Here is an 18,962-nt window from a genome sequence, read left to right as displayed (position 1 = left end):
AGAAAAAAAAACTCTCTTAGGCTCAGATTGGACCTTCTAGACAAAACTCACAAGCATATTAAAATTTTGACTTTTATAATTTTATGTCATTCTGGATATAGTATCTAGTAAAAAACTTTCCAAACTGCAGTATTTTCATGCATATATAGCATTAATTTAGTAATAAAGTGGGGAAAAAACCACAGGTTTTATTTTTATCGATGCAAAAACATACATTCTTAGGTACATATGACTATAGACAAAATGATATATGCATTTAAGTAAGCAAATTTGAATCAAATATGTACATAAATCTTTTTACATAACTTACCAAATTTTCTAATTTCTTTCCCCCACCACCTTAGTAAGAAAAACTAAAAAGACTACCAATAGTAAATGCCATAGAACTTACCTTGTTCTAGTAAAAATTCGAGCCAGGTATAAATATGAGTCTAAGTTATATTTTCGGTTTCAATTCCCTGGCAGTGCAATAGGAGTAGTTCATCTCCTGTGGTTTAATGGCAGCCTCATTGCATTTGCTAATCATGTTGCTATCTCTGTTGAGCTTATCAATCACATAATTCCCATTGGAGGAGTTATGATGGATCTCAGAACCAGATAAGCTATGGCCTGTGCTGTTATTTTTGTTATGAACAAGACAATCAACAAAGCGATTTTTTGTCTTCCAGTTCTCAGAAAAGGGGCTGGATGATGATTCTTGGCCACTGGATATAGCAGAAGCAAGAGCAATAGGCATGAGACAGAGACCTTTGCTTTGGAGATACTGCATGGCCATTCTCACGTTGGATTCCATCAACTTCATCACTTCTCGTTCGAATGAAGTTTTATCAGAAGGTGGCACATCAGGTAGTACTTGACCAGATGATGGCATTAGAGATAATCCATTAGCAGCCTAACATCAAATCCACCTCATCAGAAGAATTTTCAATTATTATTTCTTTTTTCTCATCTTGCTTGTTGATTATGAAGAAAGTGAATGATAAGACCATTTAAGACATATTTTAGTTTACAAGTGGCTAGAAATTAATTAGAAGATTAAAAAGAAAGGAAGTATATAGCACCTCAGCGTGACAATCTGTGATGAGAGGGACAACTGCCCCTGCTGCCCCCAGCCTGCTCATGCTTAGAACCTGCCAATAATGGTGTCAGAACCACCAAATTATGCAAACAGCCACGTAATTTTTGAAATCATGTGCCTATTATCGCAAATGGTCCAAACAGTTGCACAAACAAAGTTCAAGACGTCGACCAGAACATACGAAATAATTACAAAGTAGCTGATCTACAATATACATATTGAAAATTGAATCTAATGATGCCATTTCTGAAGTATTTTGAACATTTTTCATTGAGGTTACCTAACATACCTTCACTTGGAGCTGAAGAAATTTAACATATTCAATGATCTCATCAAGCATGGATGCCTTGTCAGTCTGCAAAAGAAAGGAAGAAGTCGGCCCTTTACAAGAATATCTGTTGAACATCACAAACTGATGGAAGAAAAACTAGGACTAATTTCATGATATATAATAAGAGAGAACAAAAGAGAAGCTTAATACCTTATTGGAATTTGGTACAAGTTCTTGCAAATTTTTCATCCTTTCAGCTATTTTCTCCCTTCGAACCTACAAGATTATATGGTTTATTAAGAAGATAAGGGCTCTAAATCCATAAAATTTTAGCAAATCCTAATTCTTCCCACAAGTAAACCTCAAATTTTTATGGGATACAAAATTCTGGAAACAGATAATTCATCAAGGAATCACTAAAATGGCTAATGTCTAACCCTTTCAGCAATACTGTGTGGATCAGTGGCCTGGCCTCGCCGTGCTCTCACTCGAGGCTTCCCACTTCCATTGCATTCACCAGGGGAAGCAGATAAAGCAGTCTGTAATAGGAAAATGTAAGTATTGTATGTAATTGTTTTTGTAGATTTCTCTAAATCTTTCCTAACAACATAGGAAAATCTTACAACCAATCATCAGTCAAAGTCTCTAGAATAAAAGATTGGCAAGAAATGCTGACCATCAATTTGACAAAGATAAAATTATAAGCATAATTAGCACTACCTGTGGTACAGACTGCATTATTCCAGCCGTTTCCAACGTAGTTTGGGGACCAGAAGCAAAAGCAGGTATAGTATAATTATGCAGGTCATGTTTAACCTTTATTAACACAAAAGAAACAAAAGGTAAATATAATAGAATTAAATATAGATAGTTTCAGCCCACCAAACTTAATTGTACCCAAGAGCCAGAGCCGTCCATATGACTGAATAATACCTTTGAGGTGACTGACTGAGACAAGTTCCTAGAATTGCCTTCCATGACAAACAAATTATTATCAACATAACCTCCAGGCAGACCAAATCCTCCAATATTTCTATCTTGCCCCATACTAAGTGGCATGGAAGACATACCCACATAAGATGGAACAGGGCCAAGTGGAATTGGACAAAGGGTGGTTCGAAAATCTTTGTGAAATCTTTGAAAACAAGGTTGTGGTACAGCATTATCCCATTGGAAGAATCCTGGACCAGTGCAGGGAATAGATGGCCTCGGCATATTCTCGGGCAAACCATGATTCGGTGAGCTTGGTTTTGGAATGCCCATTTTGTATTGCCTGCCAAGAGTTCCAACTTCTAAGCTACCATGTAATGCTCCGTTTGTGGTGTTGGTATAGCAATTTTGGCCATCATCTTGGAATTGAGCTTCTGCTGAATATTGCAAACCCTTGTCGATACCATACTGATCTGACTCTGAACCAAGAACAGCCGATGAAGCATCCTGAGCAGCCATGCTTCCTGTACTGTGGTTTGAATTAATCATACTTTTAGGTGAATTGTTATCATCTTCATCAACTCCAACTGAATTTAAAGCCATTCCATTTGGTCGAACAGATTCACTACAAACCCAAGGCGATCTTTCCTTCACATCTTCATCTGGCCAAGATGAGGAATATAAAAGGTGATCCAAGAAGTCATCCATATCATGCACTGCTCTCCCTAATACAGAATCTATAAGATGAACTTCCTCTGTTTATATTCTCCTGGTCTCTACCTGAAGTATGAAATAACGGATTGACAATTAGCGGGTCAATAACTTTGTAGAAAAGTTTCTGTCGGTCAAAATGAAAAGTTATACATAATAATTAATAATAAGTTATTCAAGAAATATATACCAAGATTTTCATAGGATCGTTAGAAAGACAAACCAGAGACATTTTAACAAGGAAAGCTTCATTATCAATCACTTCCATTCATTAAACAAAATTAAACACCTGCAAGTTCCTAAGAACACTAAATATAATACGATGCCACTGAATCCAGAAAAAACACATAAATTTTCGACTAACACCTCAGTAACAAAATTCATGAACCCTTTTAAGAACATAAACCCAAGAAGAAGATCCAAACATTCAATGACAAGGTATGTATGTACACACCCCGAGAGCAAAGTAGCATATAAAAGAGAGAGAGAAAGAAGGACTCACAGAGATAAAGCAAACGTAATGAAAGTCGCTGTGAACAGAGTCAAGCATTTAAAAGCAGAAAGCAGCTGCTGAAAGATGAAAACTACTAGTACCACTACTAGTACTACTGCATAATAACTTCACTTTTTCTCATCAAAAACCGCTCTTTCACTACTCAAAAAGCTTCTCTATTTTTTTATTTTTATTTTTTTTGCCTCGTCTCCTTTTTTTTTTTTAATGTTTTTCCAATTATATGAATTAAAAGCCGTCGCGTCGATCTATTATGGGTCCACGTCACCATGATATTATTTTTCAGTGTGTTGTGTTCCATTCTCAGGAATTTTGTTGCTGGCTGGTCGTTTCAACAAATCTGCTTTTTTCCGGTGCGTATCACTTCCATATTTCCGTTTATGACCTCAGCTTTTGCGGCCTTTTATTTGGACGACCAAGCTTGTGCGACATGGACATATTCGTAATTATGTTGAAGACAAGTTTTTATCTCCACCCCCGGATAAAGCGGAAAGGTTTCGGTTCCTTTGACTTTAGTGGGCAACTCCTCCCTAATTATTCTACCATACTCAATTGACCAAATCAACCTTCCTCTATGGTCAGAAATCACCCTAAATCATCAGGAGGTTTCTGTAATTTTATAAACTCGAAAATATCCCAAGCCAAGGTGTAGCGCAGAATGTACAATGCCCTAAGAATATTGTCGTGATGGCCCAAGCTCTCAACCCTATTTTACATAGTTATAGTCTAAACAATAACATAATAAACAAAAATAATTTGGTATTTGTCCAAAAAAATAAAACTACATAATTTGAAGCATATTTATTATTTATAATTATACCATCCAGATAGACGAGTGTGATAATTCAATTAGTAAGAATAATTCTATTTATATTTTCTATACTGAATTTGAATCTACCTGAAGATAAAAGGTGTTGGAGAACATATAATCAGTATAAATAATAAAAAATAAAAAAAAAAACTATAATTAGTTTATTTGTTCCGGAGAAAAAAAAAAAAAATAATATAGTGCATAGTCGAGAGGCAGTTAAATGTACCTTCTAACTCGGGCTATGATGGCCAGCTCGATCCTTCAAACAGTTATCCATATAGAAATGATAAGAATTGAAAAGGAACTGTATTTTCTTTTGTTTATCACACATAAACCTAAATTTATCCTCTTCGATCGACGAGGGATAGAACAAGAAGAATCAAGCAAAAATTCAACACAAACTAGGTAGCAGCAAGATTTCCATGGAAATTCTACTGAAGCACCCAAAGATATCTCAAGGGCTATATATATTCTAAGGTGGAAGTAGTGCATGCAATTTTTAACCCATTTATATGTGTATATATATATATATATATATAATGAAGATAAACAAAGGTACACTTTGAACTTCATTATTTTGTCCATCATATATATACGCGCGCGCGCGCGCGCGCGCACACACACATATATATATATATATATATCAAGTCTCTCACCAGAATTCTTCTTTTAAACGAGGAAAATGCAAAACTAAACACTGTATAACTGCCTTCTCTTTCTTTTATGCCCCTTACATTCACTATTCAAGTTCCTTCAGGAAATTGCTCTATATGTATATATGGTTACTTGAATTTGAACTGGAACACTGGCTAAATTCCCATTTGCCTCTTACACATCACGATTCTACAGCATATATGCTCTTTACTTTTGCACCTGCACCTGTTACATTTAATATATTATAGTTACTAAGGTGTATATGTATAGTCGCATTATTCAGAAGTCGATCTCTTTATGACCAAAAACAATATCATTATATATAGAGAGAACATTAAGGCAGCTTACAATGTGGACAATTGCGCTGCATACTCCTCCTTATATGATTTCCACACCTGTAGCAGAAACCAGTTCCATAATGCGCTCCAACCAAAACAATATTCCTTTATTCCTTGCACTAATTTGGAGATTTATCAGACAAACACCACATGATATAGTTTAGTACCTGACAACTTCTCAGAGGAAATATATACAACAGGCCAAAACATGGAAAACTTGCTCTCCTAAGGTCCTCTAGCAAAAAGTTTAGGGTTTATATGGTAAAATTAGAATTCTTAGTTTGTTGATTAAGATCCGTTGAGAATGATTACTAAATAATCACTTCCTCTATGAAGTGATTTATAAAAAGGCATTAAATAGTTTTTCTTCTAAAATCACAAAAATAGTTGGTTTTTCTAAAATAAAATATTATAAAAAATAATTTTAGCCTTCTTTGTAGCGATTTTAAAGTTTTAAGAAGAAACATAGGGAAAAGGAAATTAATCATGTATATATTTGATAATGCTTAAATCAAAACTAGAAAATGTAGGATTGAAAGATTCAAAATGTTTGATTATGTAATTTAGACAAACTTTGCTTGTTGTATTCTTTTACTCAAACTCAAACATTTTAGTAATATCATCAAACATCCATGAACCACTGATTGACTTATAATATTTTCTTCATCATCAAACTTATATAATTAACCTGTTGTATTTCCTTCCATGACCAATTAAATATATGCTTTAATCATGGTATATTTGTGTATGTCAAACCAAAGCATAGCATGTCCATAAGACAAATTGTTGGGTATAGGCCTAAAAAATTGTCTAATCATGGCATTTTACAAGAAGATAATAAAATTTTGATGGATTTTACACTTCAAAATTGATCAAACTAGGAAACCTATATAAACATAACTAAGTGGGTTAAGCATATGCAATGTATATGGATATAATAAGCATGAAACTGCCCCCTCAGTGGAATGTGGCAGCGTTTAACATGATGCTAAAGCTTGTTAATTTGTTACTCCTTTCTAAAGGCTATGATTAGAGGATTATTTATGTCAAATATGGTCCTTACTTATAATGTAGGATTTTCAAGGAATATGCATTGATGATTTTAGATAAACTGCTTATTAACCATATTCTTAACATACACAATCATAATGTGTGTTTACATATATATGAGTATTTATTCATAATTGTCTTTTACGATTATGGTTCCAAGATGGTCAGACGATTAGGGAAAACAAAGTAATTTTGTCTTTTATATAATTTCTGATATGTTTTTGTAGTATGATAAGAAAAATATAATGCATTCTGTTTGTGTAGATCACAACTTTATTTTTAGATAATATGTATGATGGTATATCTTTTAAGCATTTATTAAGTTTAGCATTATATAAGTATGCATATTCTTTAGAATCTATTGATCTATGTTTTCGATTAATTTACACGTGATGTACAAGTGTCAGCGTGCATTCTCCGATCATGTGGTACATAGTTAGATGGGGTATAACAAAAAACGCTGCGTGGATAGATCTATTAGAATCACATATTCTTCCAACAAACTTACCTAATAAGCAAGAATCACATTTTATGAACTGATTGTAAGCTTAACCATGAACATACCAATTAGACAATGGTAAGACAAATGAACACATTATATATTAATAGAATAGAATAATGAAGGACACACCTGCAAAACCCATATATGCATATGCATATATGATTCATAAACCATATAAATAATATATATATATATATATATAGATGAAAGGAATTTGGAAATAAACTGACCTGCATTTGACATACATACAACCTCGAACTTTTTCCACGAAGTAATTGCAACTGGGGCACCTCCTCCACTGTTTAGTCTCAGCAAGATAGATTAATATGCCATCTTCCTTACCTAGCTCGTTGACGTTGTTCCTCTGAAACTCCTCACAGGTGATAGAATCATGCCAGGGAACTTTACACTGCACGCAGAACATTCTCTTACAATGAGGACACTCCCATTGCCCTGTGATCTTCTTCCCATCATCAATCAACAGCGCAGAGCAATCCCTGTGGGGACAATAAAACTTCTCATACTCAGGAATAGCACCCTCACACAAAGCGAAACCCCACCTCTTAAACATCATCGGAGGAATTATCGAACAGCAATAATCGGGGTCTAGAAACCCTTGGCAATCGGGAACCGGACAGCCTATGTTGGTAATGTTTTCTTTAAGCTTAGAGACAATGTAAGCATGTCTGCATCCCTTAACACCGAAACACTCACTTGCACTCTTTGTCTCAACGCATATTTCGCAATCAAAACAAGATTGGTCGTCTTTCGTTGAATTCGAATTCGAAGACTGACCGTTTTCGATAATGATCAATGAAGAAGAATGACTTTGAGTTGGTGAGGTCAAATATTTTACTTTCCCTAAAGGATTATTAGTCTTATTAGGGTACTTAATAAATTCATCATCACCACCGTCACTGGTCTCATTTTGATCATCGAAATTTTCAGGAGGAGGAGGATCAACTTGTTGAGGAAGATGATGATGATGAATATTTAAGTTACCTGAAGAAGTGGGGTTGATTATTTCGAGTAGAGAATTCATGATGTCAAACTTGAGGTGTCTCTCCAGGTCGAAATCGCTGTTCCGTATAGAGATTGAGTTTGAGGAGCTGTTGTCAGTGGCTTTTTGCAGAATGGGTTTGTGGATGTAAAATGTTTTGTCGTCTTCTTCAGCAACTTCCAAAATCTCAACACCGGGTTCATCATCATCATCATCAGACAAGAAGGCTTCTTCGACCACCGTTTTGGCTTTGCTTTTTGATCCTGTACTTTCCTGATGATGATCTTGTTCCTTCATGACTATCTCTTTTGCTAGTTTGAGCTGATCTCTCATTTATTTCTTTTGGAATGGTCTCTCTCTGCATTACAAATATTTGTGAGTGTGTTTGATTGCTAGAAACTGATTGAGAAAAGGGGCAACGAGTTGTTGTCCTCTTCCCACCAAATGCCAACGCGTGTTTAAATTTTAAAGTTCGGTAAAAATATTTCTTCCACAGAAGGGCTATATAATTGTAATTTACCAACTAAAATTTGTAAACTACACTTCTACCTTTTTTATTTTGTCATAACATATATTGGATCAATGCCTTAACTAGTGTTACTATATATAAACTAGTGTCCTATATTACATAATAAGAAGCTTAATCCTTTCTCAATTGACTTTATATATTACATAATGCAAATATTTTATATTACATTTACAATTTGATTGGATATATTAAAACATTTTTACATACATATTTATGTCAGGTTTATATACTTAGCACATAAATAATACATGCAAGAATCAATTTTAAAATCAAAATATCTTGTTTTATAAGAAGCATATTTATCCACAAACACATATGGATTTCGCTTTTTTGATTAATAGACAATACAAATAATAATAATTCAGAGTAATAATAAATATCTATATTTAATATCAATGCCGAATTCAGTTAAAACATTTTCAATTTCTTAATTTATTATGATCACAATTTTTATTTTTCTAAAAAATGAAAGATATATAGATCTCACATTTGGATTTAAATAGTATCCAAAAAGTCAAATGAAATACAAAAATAACCGAAGAAAATAGTCAAGTATTACTTATTTGCAATATAAATAGCATACAAATTAATTTGCATACTTTATTTATAGATAAATAATGTTGACCGACTTGTTAATATGCATATGATATTCTGGTTCTGGTAGCTCCATCCTGAGGTGGTCATCCATAGAGATCATATCGAAGAGACAAAATATGATGTTGCATGATGATTTAAATGATCAATAGACGGCACTTTCTTTGTTGATGAATGATGATGATGATGGTGCCCATTTATAAGCCATGTTAATTGTTATCCACTTTTTGGTGTGAGAAGATTCTTAATTAAACATGTCATATCTTCCTTAGCTTAATTGCCCTCTCAACCTAATCTAAAACTCCAAGGAGGTAACGGAGGCAAATATATATCAGGAACCTTTTTCACTTTTCAGAAACTGGGCAATCCCCTATTCTATCGTGGTAAAATTTCCTTAAAGCTTGAAAGCGACGTACTTGGCCATGCATTCTTTACTCTACTACTACCGCTGCAGTGTGGGTGGCCGCAACCTTTGAATGACTGAGGAGCCTATATAGACGACTTTCTTAATTTCTATCGGAAGGTGTTTCGACGGGATTGAACTGAATGTATTAATAGGGAGGTGGAGGTTCCTTAGACCAGACTCAGACTCGGACTAGTACAAATAATGCCCAACTCAACCTTTACCTCTAGCATCCACGGTCTACCCAATTGCTGCCTGCCTTTATAAATAAATGTAATTTAAGAGGAGCTGAATTTGAGTTTGAAGTGTATTATTATTATTTTATTTTTTATTCTATTTTGGCTAAGATTGCCAATGTCTATTGAGTAGAATATATGTGTATATATATATATATATATTTATTAAGTTATTCTTATATACGCCTCTATTTATGGGATATTATAATTGTGACATACGTAATTACAACCGAATTTTCGACACATGATCAGTGGATCACAATATCACAAAATTTGTCCTTTAACCGACTGAAATGACACGCTATTTGCATTGAAAGAAAAAAATAATAATAATAATAAAAAGCGTTTACTTCATGGACGTTGCCCTCGAGTTTTGTTCCATTTACTAGCGCTTTAGCAGTTATTATTACCAATAAAGGAGTAACGAGCAATATAGGAATCAGCTTGTAAGTTATAACACCGTTTCGTTCCAATGAATTCTTACCTTCAGTTTTTTCTGATTCCAAGGTAGCCTAAGGTAAACCAAATGAATTTTTTGGTTCAATTACATAGGACACCACAAATAAACTGCCACTTTAGAATTTACAGTTTTCGGACAAAGATGAAAAATCAATGTAAAACAAATGCGATTGCATTAGTGAGTGGGATGTTATATACATAAAGGGAATATTTGGAACTTAATAGCTTAGACTAGAGTAGAGTTCATCAAGAGCAGTGTACAAGGTCTCAGCAGCCTTTGGTCTGTCCACTGTGCCAAGTAGTATATCAGATGTTGTAAGGTAAGGATCACCATAGAACTGCAAATTGGTATCCATTCTTGTGGCAACAATATTTCCTTCCAAAGATACTCCCACAAATACACCTGTTTCAGAGGAAAACATTGTTAATACTTCTTTCAAAACTCAAATTACCGAATAACAGAACTCAGGAAGTTAATCAAACACCTTAACATCTGGATGCAAAGAGTGAAAAAAATTCTAGGGGTGCTTTGGTTCTTAACACGTGGATGCAAAAAGTGAAAAAAATTCTAGGGGTGCTTTTTTTAAATTAAAATTGAGAAAAAGAGAAAAGAGTGGAAATTATGTATACCTTTGCTACAACTGTAAGTATAGCACATTCCTGAACCTCTGTCTCCCGCACGAATATCTGCTTCAAGCACTCTCCCAACAGGTCCTGCTGCAGCACTACACCCAGCACCAAGGGAGAAATGCATTCGACTACAAAATGTTTTGACAGCTTTCATATCATGAAGTACAACAATGAAGTCCATGAGCTCACCCCCAAACTGTAATAACGGCAGTATATCATCTTCTAGAAAAGAACCATAGAAAATCAACCAATTTCAAGGATTTGAAAACCGAATATGACTAATATCCTAATTTTGCTAGGCTATAATGGACCCCTCCTTCAATAACTAAAGACAACTTTAATCATGTTGCAGCCAGCTGATAATACTAGAACTGTAACCAATTTAAGTTTTACCTGAGGACCCCACCCTAAGCCAATAGAACATATAGCTGACGGGGCAGACCACGATCCATCTGACCTTCGAGCAATGACCAATCCAGTGCCAAGTTTATATGCAACAAGAACACCAGCTTTAACCACCGTTAAAATTGCCAAGCCTTTGGCTCCCTTTAGAACTGCTAATGGTATGGACCTCTCAGGATTCAGCCTAGAAACCTGTCCATAAATAAAGCATCGCAATAGATGTTTAAAACAACTCAATTAGCTTTTCTTTTTTTCTTTTGTTCTTTTTTTATCTAAATAATGATAATATGTCTTAAGTAGATATTCCATAGAAAAATTTCTAGACTTTCAGAGGACACACTGCTTGTTGACAAGCATATGAAACTAGAAGAGATTAACACATACATTAACCTACAGGAGAAGATAAAATCTTATAGCACTTTCAAACATTATATCTAACCACTATTAACAATTGATCCGTAAGAACACAGAAGAGGAAACTAATCTTCTTATTAAGGTACAACTTGTGTAAAGAAAACGACATATTCAGAATTTTCACCTGACAGTAACTTCTCAATGTATTGGTTGCTTTGTATATCTCATGTTCCATAGACAAACCCACAGGAAGATTCAGCCATCCTCTTGTGCACGTCCAATCCATCACATCATGCTTTGCTACTTGCACAGCATTGCTGATGCTGTTAATGAGAACATTCTGTAATGGATCAAGCCTGTCATAACAAGCATCACAAACTCTCTGAGGATTCCTCTCCCTAAATTTAACAGGTAACAAGCACCTTCCCTTAGAACATGCTCTGCAGAAGATCCCCCCACAGAACCGGCAGTGATGCCTTCCACGAGTAATTGCAGTGAATGGAGCAGTGCACTGCATGCAAACTGTAGTAGAACTATCAGGAATCCACTCGGGGGGTTCAGCCTCCAACACCTCCTTGTAAGCAGTATAATCTATCCCATTGGGCTCGAGAAGAGGTGGAGCACTAGGTATGTAAACTGATGAGTGCAAGTAGGTATCACCATTATTTCCAGAGCCAAGGAATGAAACATTCGAACTGGGTAATTGAGGATATGCAGGAGTGCTTGAACCTTTATTACGCCCAGTCAAAATTGCAAATATCCCAGTCAGCACATTCTTCAAGTTCACCTCCGGTACCCTATTAGTTGGTGTTAAATTGATAGGATCCTCATTTGAATCACATCCCTCATCGATAAAATCTTCAGAACCAAAGGGACATGGGTATAAATTCTCTTGTTTTGAAGACTTTGATGCTGGTTGGTAAGTAGTACCACCTTCTTGCAGGGCCCAAATAGAATCAGAGTAGTCATCATCAAGCAGAGATTTTCTGTTCTCTTTCTCTAGCTTAGAAAGTGAAGAATATGCAACACGCCCTTCTGAGGTTGCCATTACAACATCGCACAAACTAAATGATCCAAACTTCTAGGGAATAGCGAAATCAACACCCTTGCTCTTAAGAAAAGATAAAAACCCAAAATCAAAAACCTAAATATGTATACACCAATAAAAGAAAACAAGTCAATATTTTTGGCACTGGATTCTGGGATCAAGTGGCGGCGTTTTGTCACCAGAATGTAATTTCCTCGCCAAAAAGCAAGAAACTTGATACTAAATTAAGGAACTGAAAAGAAAATTACGAAGAATAGATGACTACCAAATGAACACTGAACCAAAAAAAAAAAAAAAAATCAAAACTAGAAATCATAATAATCTCGTATCACAAAATAGCAAAAACTTCTGAGTTTTCATTACACAAAAAAGAGCGTGCCATCACGAAGAACAAGCACATCACGAATTCAACTATAATTAGGATTGCTGCTTGAATTTTTCTATTCACAGACCAGAACCGTAAAATTCCCAACAACAATTGGATTATTACATAGAAGAGAAAAGGAAAATAAACACGAACTATATCGAATTAACGGACGGATGAAAAGAAACCATTAAAAATACCTGATTGGCACATCGAGCTGTTTCAATCTACTATTTGATTTTGGGGTTCCGTAATTGAGAGATGAAGAAGAAAACTGAATATTTCGAGGATAATATTGGGTTTGGGAGGATGAGTCTAACAAGGGATCTTTTACGTTCAAATCCAATCGTTTTGCCTATTGCCAAAAAAAAAAAAAAAAAAAGTAAATAAATTCATTGTCCTTTTATCATTTTCTGTCGTATATTAATATAAGATTTTTATTTTGAATTTAGTTTTGGTTTTAAATTTAAACATTAAATAATATCAAATTGAGCGAAATTTCATTATAATTCTTTTTTTTTTTTTCTGAAAGCTTATAATAATTGCAATTATTAAATTACTTATTGTCATGCTTCAATATTTATGTTCTTAACAATAAATTTTAGATATTAAAAAAATAAATTTTAGATTTTTTCTTGTTATATGATGATAAAAACTAAACTTGCTCCATACATATGAAAAAATAAATAAAATAAAAAAATAAAAATAAAAACTTTTTGTATTTTTTTCCATGTCAAACCAAATCTACAAGTTAAGAAATAGACTTTAGAGACTACGACACGCAATGTCCATAACCAGTGATTGAGCAGGCATCGAACCCGGCCCATTTCCTATGGCTCAACACCAATTCAATAAAGCAGGCCTTGAACCCATCTCTCCGTATAAATAATCCATTTAACTCTATTTCTCCTCTAATCCATATAATGCTTTGTACTTCAACTTTAATCTTAACCAATCACGTGCAGCCAATGTGTCATCCAATCCCGATTCTGACATGATGATTACACTCAAACAAATTAACTTATCGATGATCCTTTCTATAAATATGGTGATTTGATAACCTTGTAAAAGAAGAAACTGTATTTATTTTAATTTTGTTCGTACATCAAAATATAGTTGTTTTCAACGACAAAGGTACAAAGTGAAAATTTTTCTCCATGAATGTTACAATTTAAAAAAAAAATATATATATATATATATTAAATGAATCTTCAAAGATCACACTCGAAGCTTCTTTCCAGGTTGTACATCATCATCGTAATGCCCACCCTCTGCACTGTCCTTGTCCATTTTCTTTCTAGCAAGTATCTTGTTGATCTTATGCAGCTCATTAGTGAGTTTCTGGTCCTTGTTCTGCTTTCGTGTCTTCCGACCGTCTTGCATTTTCACACCAAACTGGAATGCAGCCTTTGGCATTGCTTCCTTCTGCTCATTGTATGTCGCCCATTCCTCTTCTGTCTCAAAGTCCCACCGATGAAGGCGACCTTTTGCCTGTTCAGAAATTATTTAACACTGTTATGACTGGACCAGCCACTTTTTGTACTAAAGTTATTGTTTTCAATTCCAAGAATAAAGGAAATGTATAAGAATAGAACCATCATAACCAAGCAAAGCATGCCAATTGCTCCAACACAAAAATGAAACAATTATTTTCATCTCGAGATCACTTACCCGTCCACCCATGTCCATTTTCGACAAATCATCCTCATCATCACTATCCACAATCTCACGATTATACTCTTGATACCCAGGGTAACATTCAGAATAACTCTCGGAGATAAAATTGGGATCCTTTTCTCGAGCATCTTTCTCCCTTAACTGTTGAAGTCTCTCATCATCCCGCTTAAACACAGAACCTAAACCTCGGTCCTTCTCTTCCTGAGTCATAAAGCGTGGATCCTGAGGGATGTTTACTCCGCCTTGCACATCATAAGCTTGCATGTTTGGTTGAAGGTATTGTTCAGAATAAGCCAGTTGCTCAGCATATTGGTATTCAGACCACTCTCCCTGGTAGCCCCCAGCCAATGCTTGTGTTTGCATCACATCATATCCATTCTGAAACCACACAATGAATAATTACAGAGCATAAAAGGTAAATTCAGCCTAGGGGAGATGAATTCAGTTCCCATGTATAATAGTTCTTCCTAGGTAAATGCACTTTCAAATATGAATTACTAGTCTCAACTTTTTAAGCCATGCACAAGTTTCTCAATCTCCAAAACAAAGGAGCACCAGCATCAACATACCACTTCTTGCCATTCATGTGGTAAAGCAGATGGTTGCACCGGACCATAAACAGGTTCAGCAAAATAAGAACCTCTTTCTTTATTTCGAGGAGACTCTTCCATATCCTCTGAGAGAGGGCTTTGGTTCAAGTCTTTACCAGGAACAGCATAGTCTACACCATCCCCAGCAAAAATATCATCCTCTTCTGCTCTGGCAACAGCTGGGCCTTGGCCTTGTTTTGAATCAATATGATTTTTCCTAAGAGGAGGTGGAGGTGGTGGCACCATATTTCGTTCAATTTGATTTTTTGACATCCCACCCTCGGGCTTTGAGGGCTTATCTTCCTCATCATAATCATTGCCAGGAACTGAAATCTTAACTGTGTTTAAAAATGAAATGAACCAAAATTAATAAACCTTTTGGTTCGGGGTATATAATTAGAGAAGAATATCTATATAACTAAACATGAAGCAATCACAAAAAGCTTATGTGCCAAAGATCCTATGCAGGCTGTGTGGAATCTCAAAAGGGATTCGGTTCTTAGAACTCTTCACTCAACAGAGTATTTTGGAATGCTAGCATCTCAAATCGGATCAAATGGACACATACCAAACATGCAGCAAAAGAGTGCAAATGTGTACATGTGAGTAACTTCCAATTGGTTTCTGGAAAATCCAGATTGACCAAGTGTCCATCCATACAGAATTATGAACTGACACCATTTTCAATCACAAGGACATACATATATTGTGGGGTCCAATATGCAATATTCTCAACTAGAAGTATCAACGCATGGCAGACACATGATGTTTCTTCATGGACTGAAATTGCACTAATTGATTTGTATATTTCATAGCTTAGCTTTCCCTTAAATAGATAATAGTGCCAGTTCCATTACACATTTCCATCAACAACCTAGCAATGCTCAATGCTCATCCATGATGATATTGTGAAAGGCCAACAGCCTGAATATGAGAATTACCTTTTGCATCTCTCTCTTTCTTTTTCTTCTTGAGAACCTTCCCAGAAGATCCAAGTCGTAGATATGACATAATTTTGGCAATTCGGTCAAGCACTGAACCATCAACATTAACAGTAACCATTTCCTGTAGAACAATTACAAGCCATTGAAATAAGCTGTCCAACAGTGACAAGACAACCATACAAAGGGATCAAGAAGATTAAACCTCAGGCTGTGGACAATCAGCTTTACTTCTGTGTAAGGTGGTTGGAATGTCGTGAGAATATCCACCCTCCTGGTATGATGAAATAAATTAGTGTGTCAGGCAATTGTGCCTACATGGTCACTTTTACATATCACTAGACAAGGAAGTACATAATTGCTACAATTCCTCGCATATGCCTCTTACATTAGGAACCTCTTAATATTATCAGTTTAACCACTTTTTTTGTTCCTTTACAAGACTTAGTCACCATGTAGAACATTATTGTCTAGTGTACATTATATTCTAACATCCACTCCTCTAGGACAGTAATGAGGCCCACATAAAATCTCTAATTTCAAATTATTATGCGCCAAAGTTCCAGTTTATTATAAACATGCATTTCAGGAGCTATTCAACAAGATGAAACCAATGTCGCAAGTCCCAGTAACTTGGAGAAGTACCTAACTGTCATAATAATAAAAGTGGAAGCTCCATGCATTTTAGGTGGTTACTGTACACCAAAAAAAAAAGAAAAAAAAAAGATGGTAGCATGCAAAAGAAATCAACAGAAAATTTTTACCATGTTATAGATAAATGTCATTCGACCAGGAAGAAACAGCTCATTTGACTTGATAACAGTTTGGGGCTTCACTATCCACTGATAAACAGACTGAAACACAGAAACAAGCCATTAAAACAAACAGAACATGATCTATAGAAAACTAACAGCTGCTTATGCCATCAAAAGTTAAAGAACCTTTGCAGTGGCAGTGCGAAATGACACATTCTGGTCTTCCTTAGATACTCTGCCATGGTAACAACCATATTTCAGTGAGGCAAAAATGAATATTATCGAACTCAAAACTTTTATCAGCCTCATATGTCAAAAGAAATTATGAGCAATCCTCTTGAAAACATGACATGTTACATATTCTACAAAAAGCAAGACTTTTTACGTTTAAAACAAACATAGAAATTGCGTTACCTAGGCTTTCCCTCAGCTTCATCTCCAGCCTCTGGTTTCCTGTCAATCTCACTTCTTATTTTGTTCAGCAAAGCATAATCCAAACCTTTGACCAAATGGGTGTGTTCCACATCACCTGAACCACATCATACCAGCAAAAGACAAAAGGATTTAACAAATTTCAAAACTATCAAGATTGAATTTATTCCAAATTGCAACCATAACCATCAATACAAACCTCCAAGGTATTTGCTTTTCTCGATAGATAGCTTGTTTGCATCGGCAGACCTATAAATACAAGTGCAATAGTTAAGTACAATCGCGATAAACGTCTGAAACACCAACCAAACAAACAATAAAAGGAAAAAGATAGGAAGATAAGATAATAAATCACTGGCTTCAATATATAAAAAATAAATAAATAAATAAATAAAACAAGGAATGGAGTCCAACTAACCGAAGGTCAACAGTTCCAGGTGGAGCAACGGCGTGAAAAGAACCCAATTCAGTTGGTTCATAATCAGGGTTTTGATCTTCTCTACGCTCCTTAGCTCTGTCTCTGTATTTTGGTGTTTCAGGTGGTTCTGGTTTCTCCTCTCTGCAACAAGATTCTCATAACCACTCAAACGCCATGCATATGGAATCAACAAATTCCATCCCAAATTATATCAACAACATTTGAATTCTTCGAAAATACAAAAAATAAATAAATAAAATTGAATTGGAATTCCAAAACCTCCAAGGTCCAGAATTTTTACCGCGAGATTCAAATTTGAGAAAGATATGAAAAAAGGCACCAAAAAAAAAAAAATACTCAAATTAAGTATCTATCAAAATAAGATTGGAGTAGGAATATTTTCACGAGAAAGCAATGAGACCAATGCGTGTTCCTTTAATCAGAGAAATTAAAAAATAAAAAATAAAAATTTTAAAAAAAAGTCCATAAGACAATGAAATAAAACTACTTACTTCCGTCGAACAAATTTCTCCTTGTGATGTTTCTTTGCCGAAGTCATCGATGGAAATTCAAGCAGAAAAGGAGATTTACGAATTCCAGTATAGAGTAGGGTTTGCACTTTTCGCCTATTGGAGGTATGCAAAGCTCAACTTGGAACAAGAAGCAGAAAAGAATTTGGGGATTTTGTGGAGCGTATCTTGAATTACAATTTTACCGACCATTTTAACTATAATTACGAATTCGGTGCGTTGTTTCTCCAAAACGCACCGTGTTGTGGCGTAGAGCCTGATTTATTCCATGGTGATTTAATTATACTAACATCCCTCAATTATGGGAGTTTTATTAATATTTCCGGGAAAAAACAAAAGTGAGTTTATTTATTTATAGATATAATATATATATATATATATATTTCACTTTCAACAAAACTATAATATTAAAAATATACATAACATATAATAACTGTAATTTTATGGTGGTAAACAATGTATGGTATGAATATATAAATTAACTTTTTAGCTGAATCACTCATATTGATCATAGGGTAGGGAATGACATTTTTAAAATTGAATTTATTGTTAATGTTAACATTCGAAGGTGCTTTGAGAAAAATGTCTTAATTAGCGGAGAGTCTGAAACTACGTGTTTTTTATAACTACTAGTGAACTCGATCAGTAAAGAAATAAGTATCCCTTTAATGAAGCATTTTAGTGAAATATTAACTTAGTTCAATAATACCCTATTAATTACTGACTGTACTTAGTTTTTTTTTT

The 18,962-nt window shown here is 34.8% G+C and overlaps 4 protein-coding genes across 7 annotated transcripts; all 4 read right to left on the bottom strand.

Annotated features, from left to right (window-relative positions):
• Window positions 1-233: 233 nt before the first annotated feature.
• Window positions 234-3,647, bottom strand: LOC107423811 (uncharacterized). 2 transcript variants are annotated; one of them, XM_016033446.4, is made up of 8 exons: window positions 3,493-3,647; window positions 2,283-3,059; window positions 2,070-2,165; window positions 1,787-1,888; window positions 1,560-1,625; window positions 1,368-1,433; window positions 1,062-1,130; window positions 234-892 (listed from the first exon to the last, which is right to left on the bottom strand). In XM_016033446.4, the coding sequence occupies exons 2-8, from the start codon at window positions 2,985-2,987 to the stop codon at window positions 437-439; spliced, it is 1,560 nt and encodes a 519-aa protein (XP_015888932.3). In that variant the 5' UTR covers window positions 2,988-3,059; window positions 3,493-3,647; the 3' UTR covers window positions 234-436. The 2 variants fall into 2 exon arrangements, with proteins under 2 accessions (XP_015888932.3, XP_015888933.3); XM_016033447.4 differs by lacking the exon at window positions 3,493-3,647 and adding an exon at window positions 3,181-3,450.
• Window positions 3,648-5,009: 1,362 nt separating this feature from the next.
• On the bottom strand, window positions 5,010-8,376 carry LOC107423805 (uncharacterized). Of its 2 annotated transcripts, none has more exons than XM_048479927.2 (3): window positions 7,087-8,376; window positions 5,315-5,361; window positions 5,010-5,191 (listed from the first exon to the last, which is right to left on the bottom strand). In XM_048479927.2, the coding sequence occupies exons 1-3, from the start codon at window positions 8,187-8,189 to the stop codon at window positions 5,148-5,150; spliced, it is 1,194 nt and encodes a 397-aa protein (XP_048335884.1). In that variant the 5' UTR covers window positions 8,190-8,376; the 3' UTR covers window positions 5,010-5,147. The 2 variants fall into 2 exon arrangements, with proteins under 2 accessions (XP_048335884.1, XP_015888926.2); XM_016033440.2 differs by having other exon boundaries at window positions 5,315-5,423; window positions 7,087-8,375.
• A 1,750-nt stretch (window positions 8,377-10,126) lies between these two features.
• LOC107423851 (uncharacterized) lies at window positions 10,127-13,242 on the bottom strand. 2 transcript variants are annotated; one of them, XM_016033498.4, is made up of 5 exons: window positions 13,076-13,242; window positions 11,648-12,607; window positions 11,101-11,301; window positions 10,708-10,903; window positions 10,127-10,480 (listed from the first exon to the last, which is right to left on the bottom strand). In XM_016033498.4, exons 2-5 carry the CDS (start codon window positions 12,509-12,511, stop codon window positions 10,296-10,298), a joined length of 1,446 nt encoding a protein of 481 aa, XP_015888984.2. In that variant the 5' UTR covers window positions 12,512-12,607; window positions 13,076-13,242; the 3' UTR covers window positions 10,127-10,295. The 2 variants fall into 2 exon arrangements, with proteins under 2 accessions (XP_015888984.2, XP_015888983.2); XM_016033497.4 differs by having other exon boundaries at window positions 11,648-12,574.
• Window positions 13,243-13,937: 695 nt separating this feature from the next.
• Window positions 13,938-18,372, bottom strand: LOC107423808 (suppressor of mec-8 and unc-52 protein homolog 2). Its single transcript, XM_016033442.4, has 11 exons — window positions 18,201-18,372; window positions 17,689-17,829; window positions 17,470-17,519; window positions 17,253-17,367; window positions 17,025-17,073; window positions 16,848-16,937; window positions 16,289-16,357; window positions 16,084-16,207; window positions 15,122-15,480; window positions 14,547-14,930; window positions 13,938-14,366 (listed from the first exon to the last, which is right to left on the bottom strand). Exons 1-11 carry the CDS (start codon window positions 18,245-18,247, stop codon window positions 14,094-14,096), a joined length of 1,701 nt encoding a protein of 566 aa, XP_015888928.1. The 5' UTR covers window positions 18,248-18,372; the 3' UTR covers window positions 13,938-14,093.
• Window positions 18,373-18,962: the final 590 nt, after the last annotated feature.

This window comes from Ziziphus jujuba, chromosome 7, assembly GCF_031755915.1.
Source record: "Ziziphus jujuba cultivar Dongzao chromosome 7, ASM3175591v1".
Taxonomy (NCBI): Eukaryota; Viridiplantae; Streptophyta; class Magnoliopsida; order Rosales; family Rhamnaceae; genus Ziziphus; species Ziziphus jujuba.
Note: the sequence above shows the minus strand (reverse complement) of the source record. Positions and strands in the feature narration are given on the sequence as shown.

What these genes read in the sequence shown, in the direction of transcription:
- LOC107423811 (XM_016033446.4), bottom strand. Translation starts at nt 2,987, where the DNA reads ATGGATGACTTCTTGGATCACCTTTTATATTCCTCATCTTGGCCAGAT. An exon ending in CTCAGTCAGTCACCTCAAAG is followed by an intron (nt 2,166 to 2,282) that starts GTATTATTCAGT and finishes GTGTTAATAAAG; the next exon opens with GTTAAACATGACCTGCATAA. An exon ending in CACACAGTATTGCTGAAAGG is followed by an intron (nt 1,626 to 1,786) that starts GTTAGACATTAG and finishes ATAATCTTGTAG; the next exon opens with GTTCGAAGGGAGAAAATAGC.
- LOC107423805 (XM_048479927.2), bottom strand. Translation starts at nt 8,189, where the DNA reads ATGAGAGATCAGCTCAAACTAGCAAAAGAGATAGTCATGAAGGAACAA. An exon ending in TGTATGTATGTCAAATGCAG is followed by an intron (nt 5,362 to 7,086) that starts GTCAGTTTATTT and finishes TTTCTGCTACAG; the next exon opens with GTGTGGAAATCATATAAGGA. An exon ending in GCAGCGCAATTGTCCACATT is followed by an intron (nt 5,192 to 5,314) that starts GTAAGCTGCCTT and finishes TAAATGTAACAG; the next exon opens with GTGCAGGTGCAAAAGTAAAG.
- LOC107423851 (XM_016033498.4), bottom strand. Translation starts at nt 12,511, where the DNA reads ATGGCAACCTCAGAAGGGCGTGTTGCATATTCTTCACTTTCTAAGCTA. An exon ending in GCTTAGGGTGGGGTCCTCAG is followed by an intron (nt 10,904 to 11,100) that starts GTAAAACTTAAA and finishes CCGTTATTACAG; the next exon opens with TTTGGGGGTGAGCTCATGGA. An exon ending in TACTTACAGTTGTAGCAAAG is followed by an intron (nt 10,481 to 10,707) that starts GTATACATAATT and finishes CCTCTGAAACAG; the next exon opens with GTGTATTTGTGGGAGTATCT.
- LOC107423808 (XM_016033442.4), bottom strand. Translation starts at nt 18,247, where the DNA reads ATGACTTCGGCAAAGAAACATCACAAGGAGAAATTTGTTCGACGGAA. An exon ending in CCTGGAACTGTTGACCTTCG is followed by an intron (nt 17,520 to 17,688) that starts GTTAGTTGGACT and finishes TTGTATTTATAG; the next exon opens with GTCTGCCGATGCAAACAAGC. An exon ending in GAAAGAGAGAGATGCAAAAG is followed by an intron (nt 15,481 to 16,083) that starts GTAATTCTCATA and finishes TTTTAAACACAG; the next exon opens with TTAAGATTTCAGTTCCTGGC.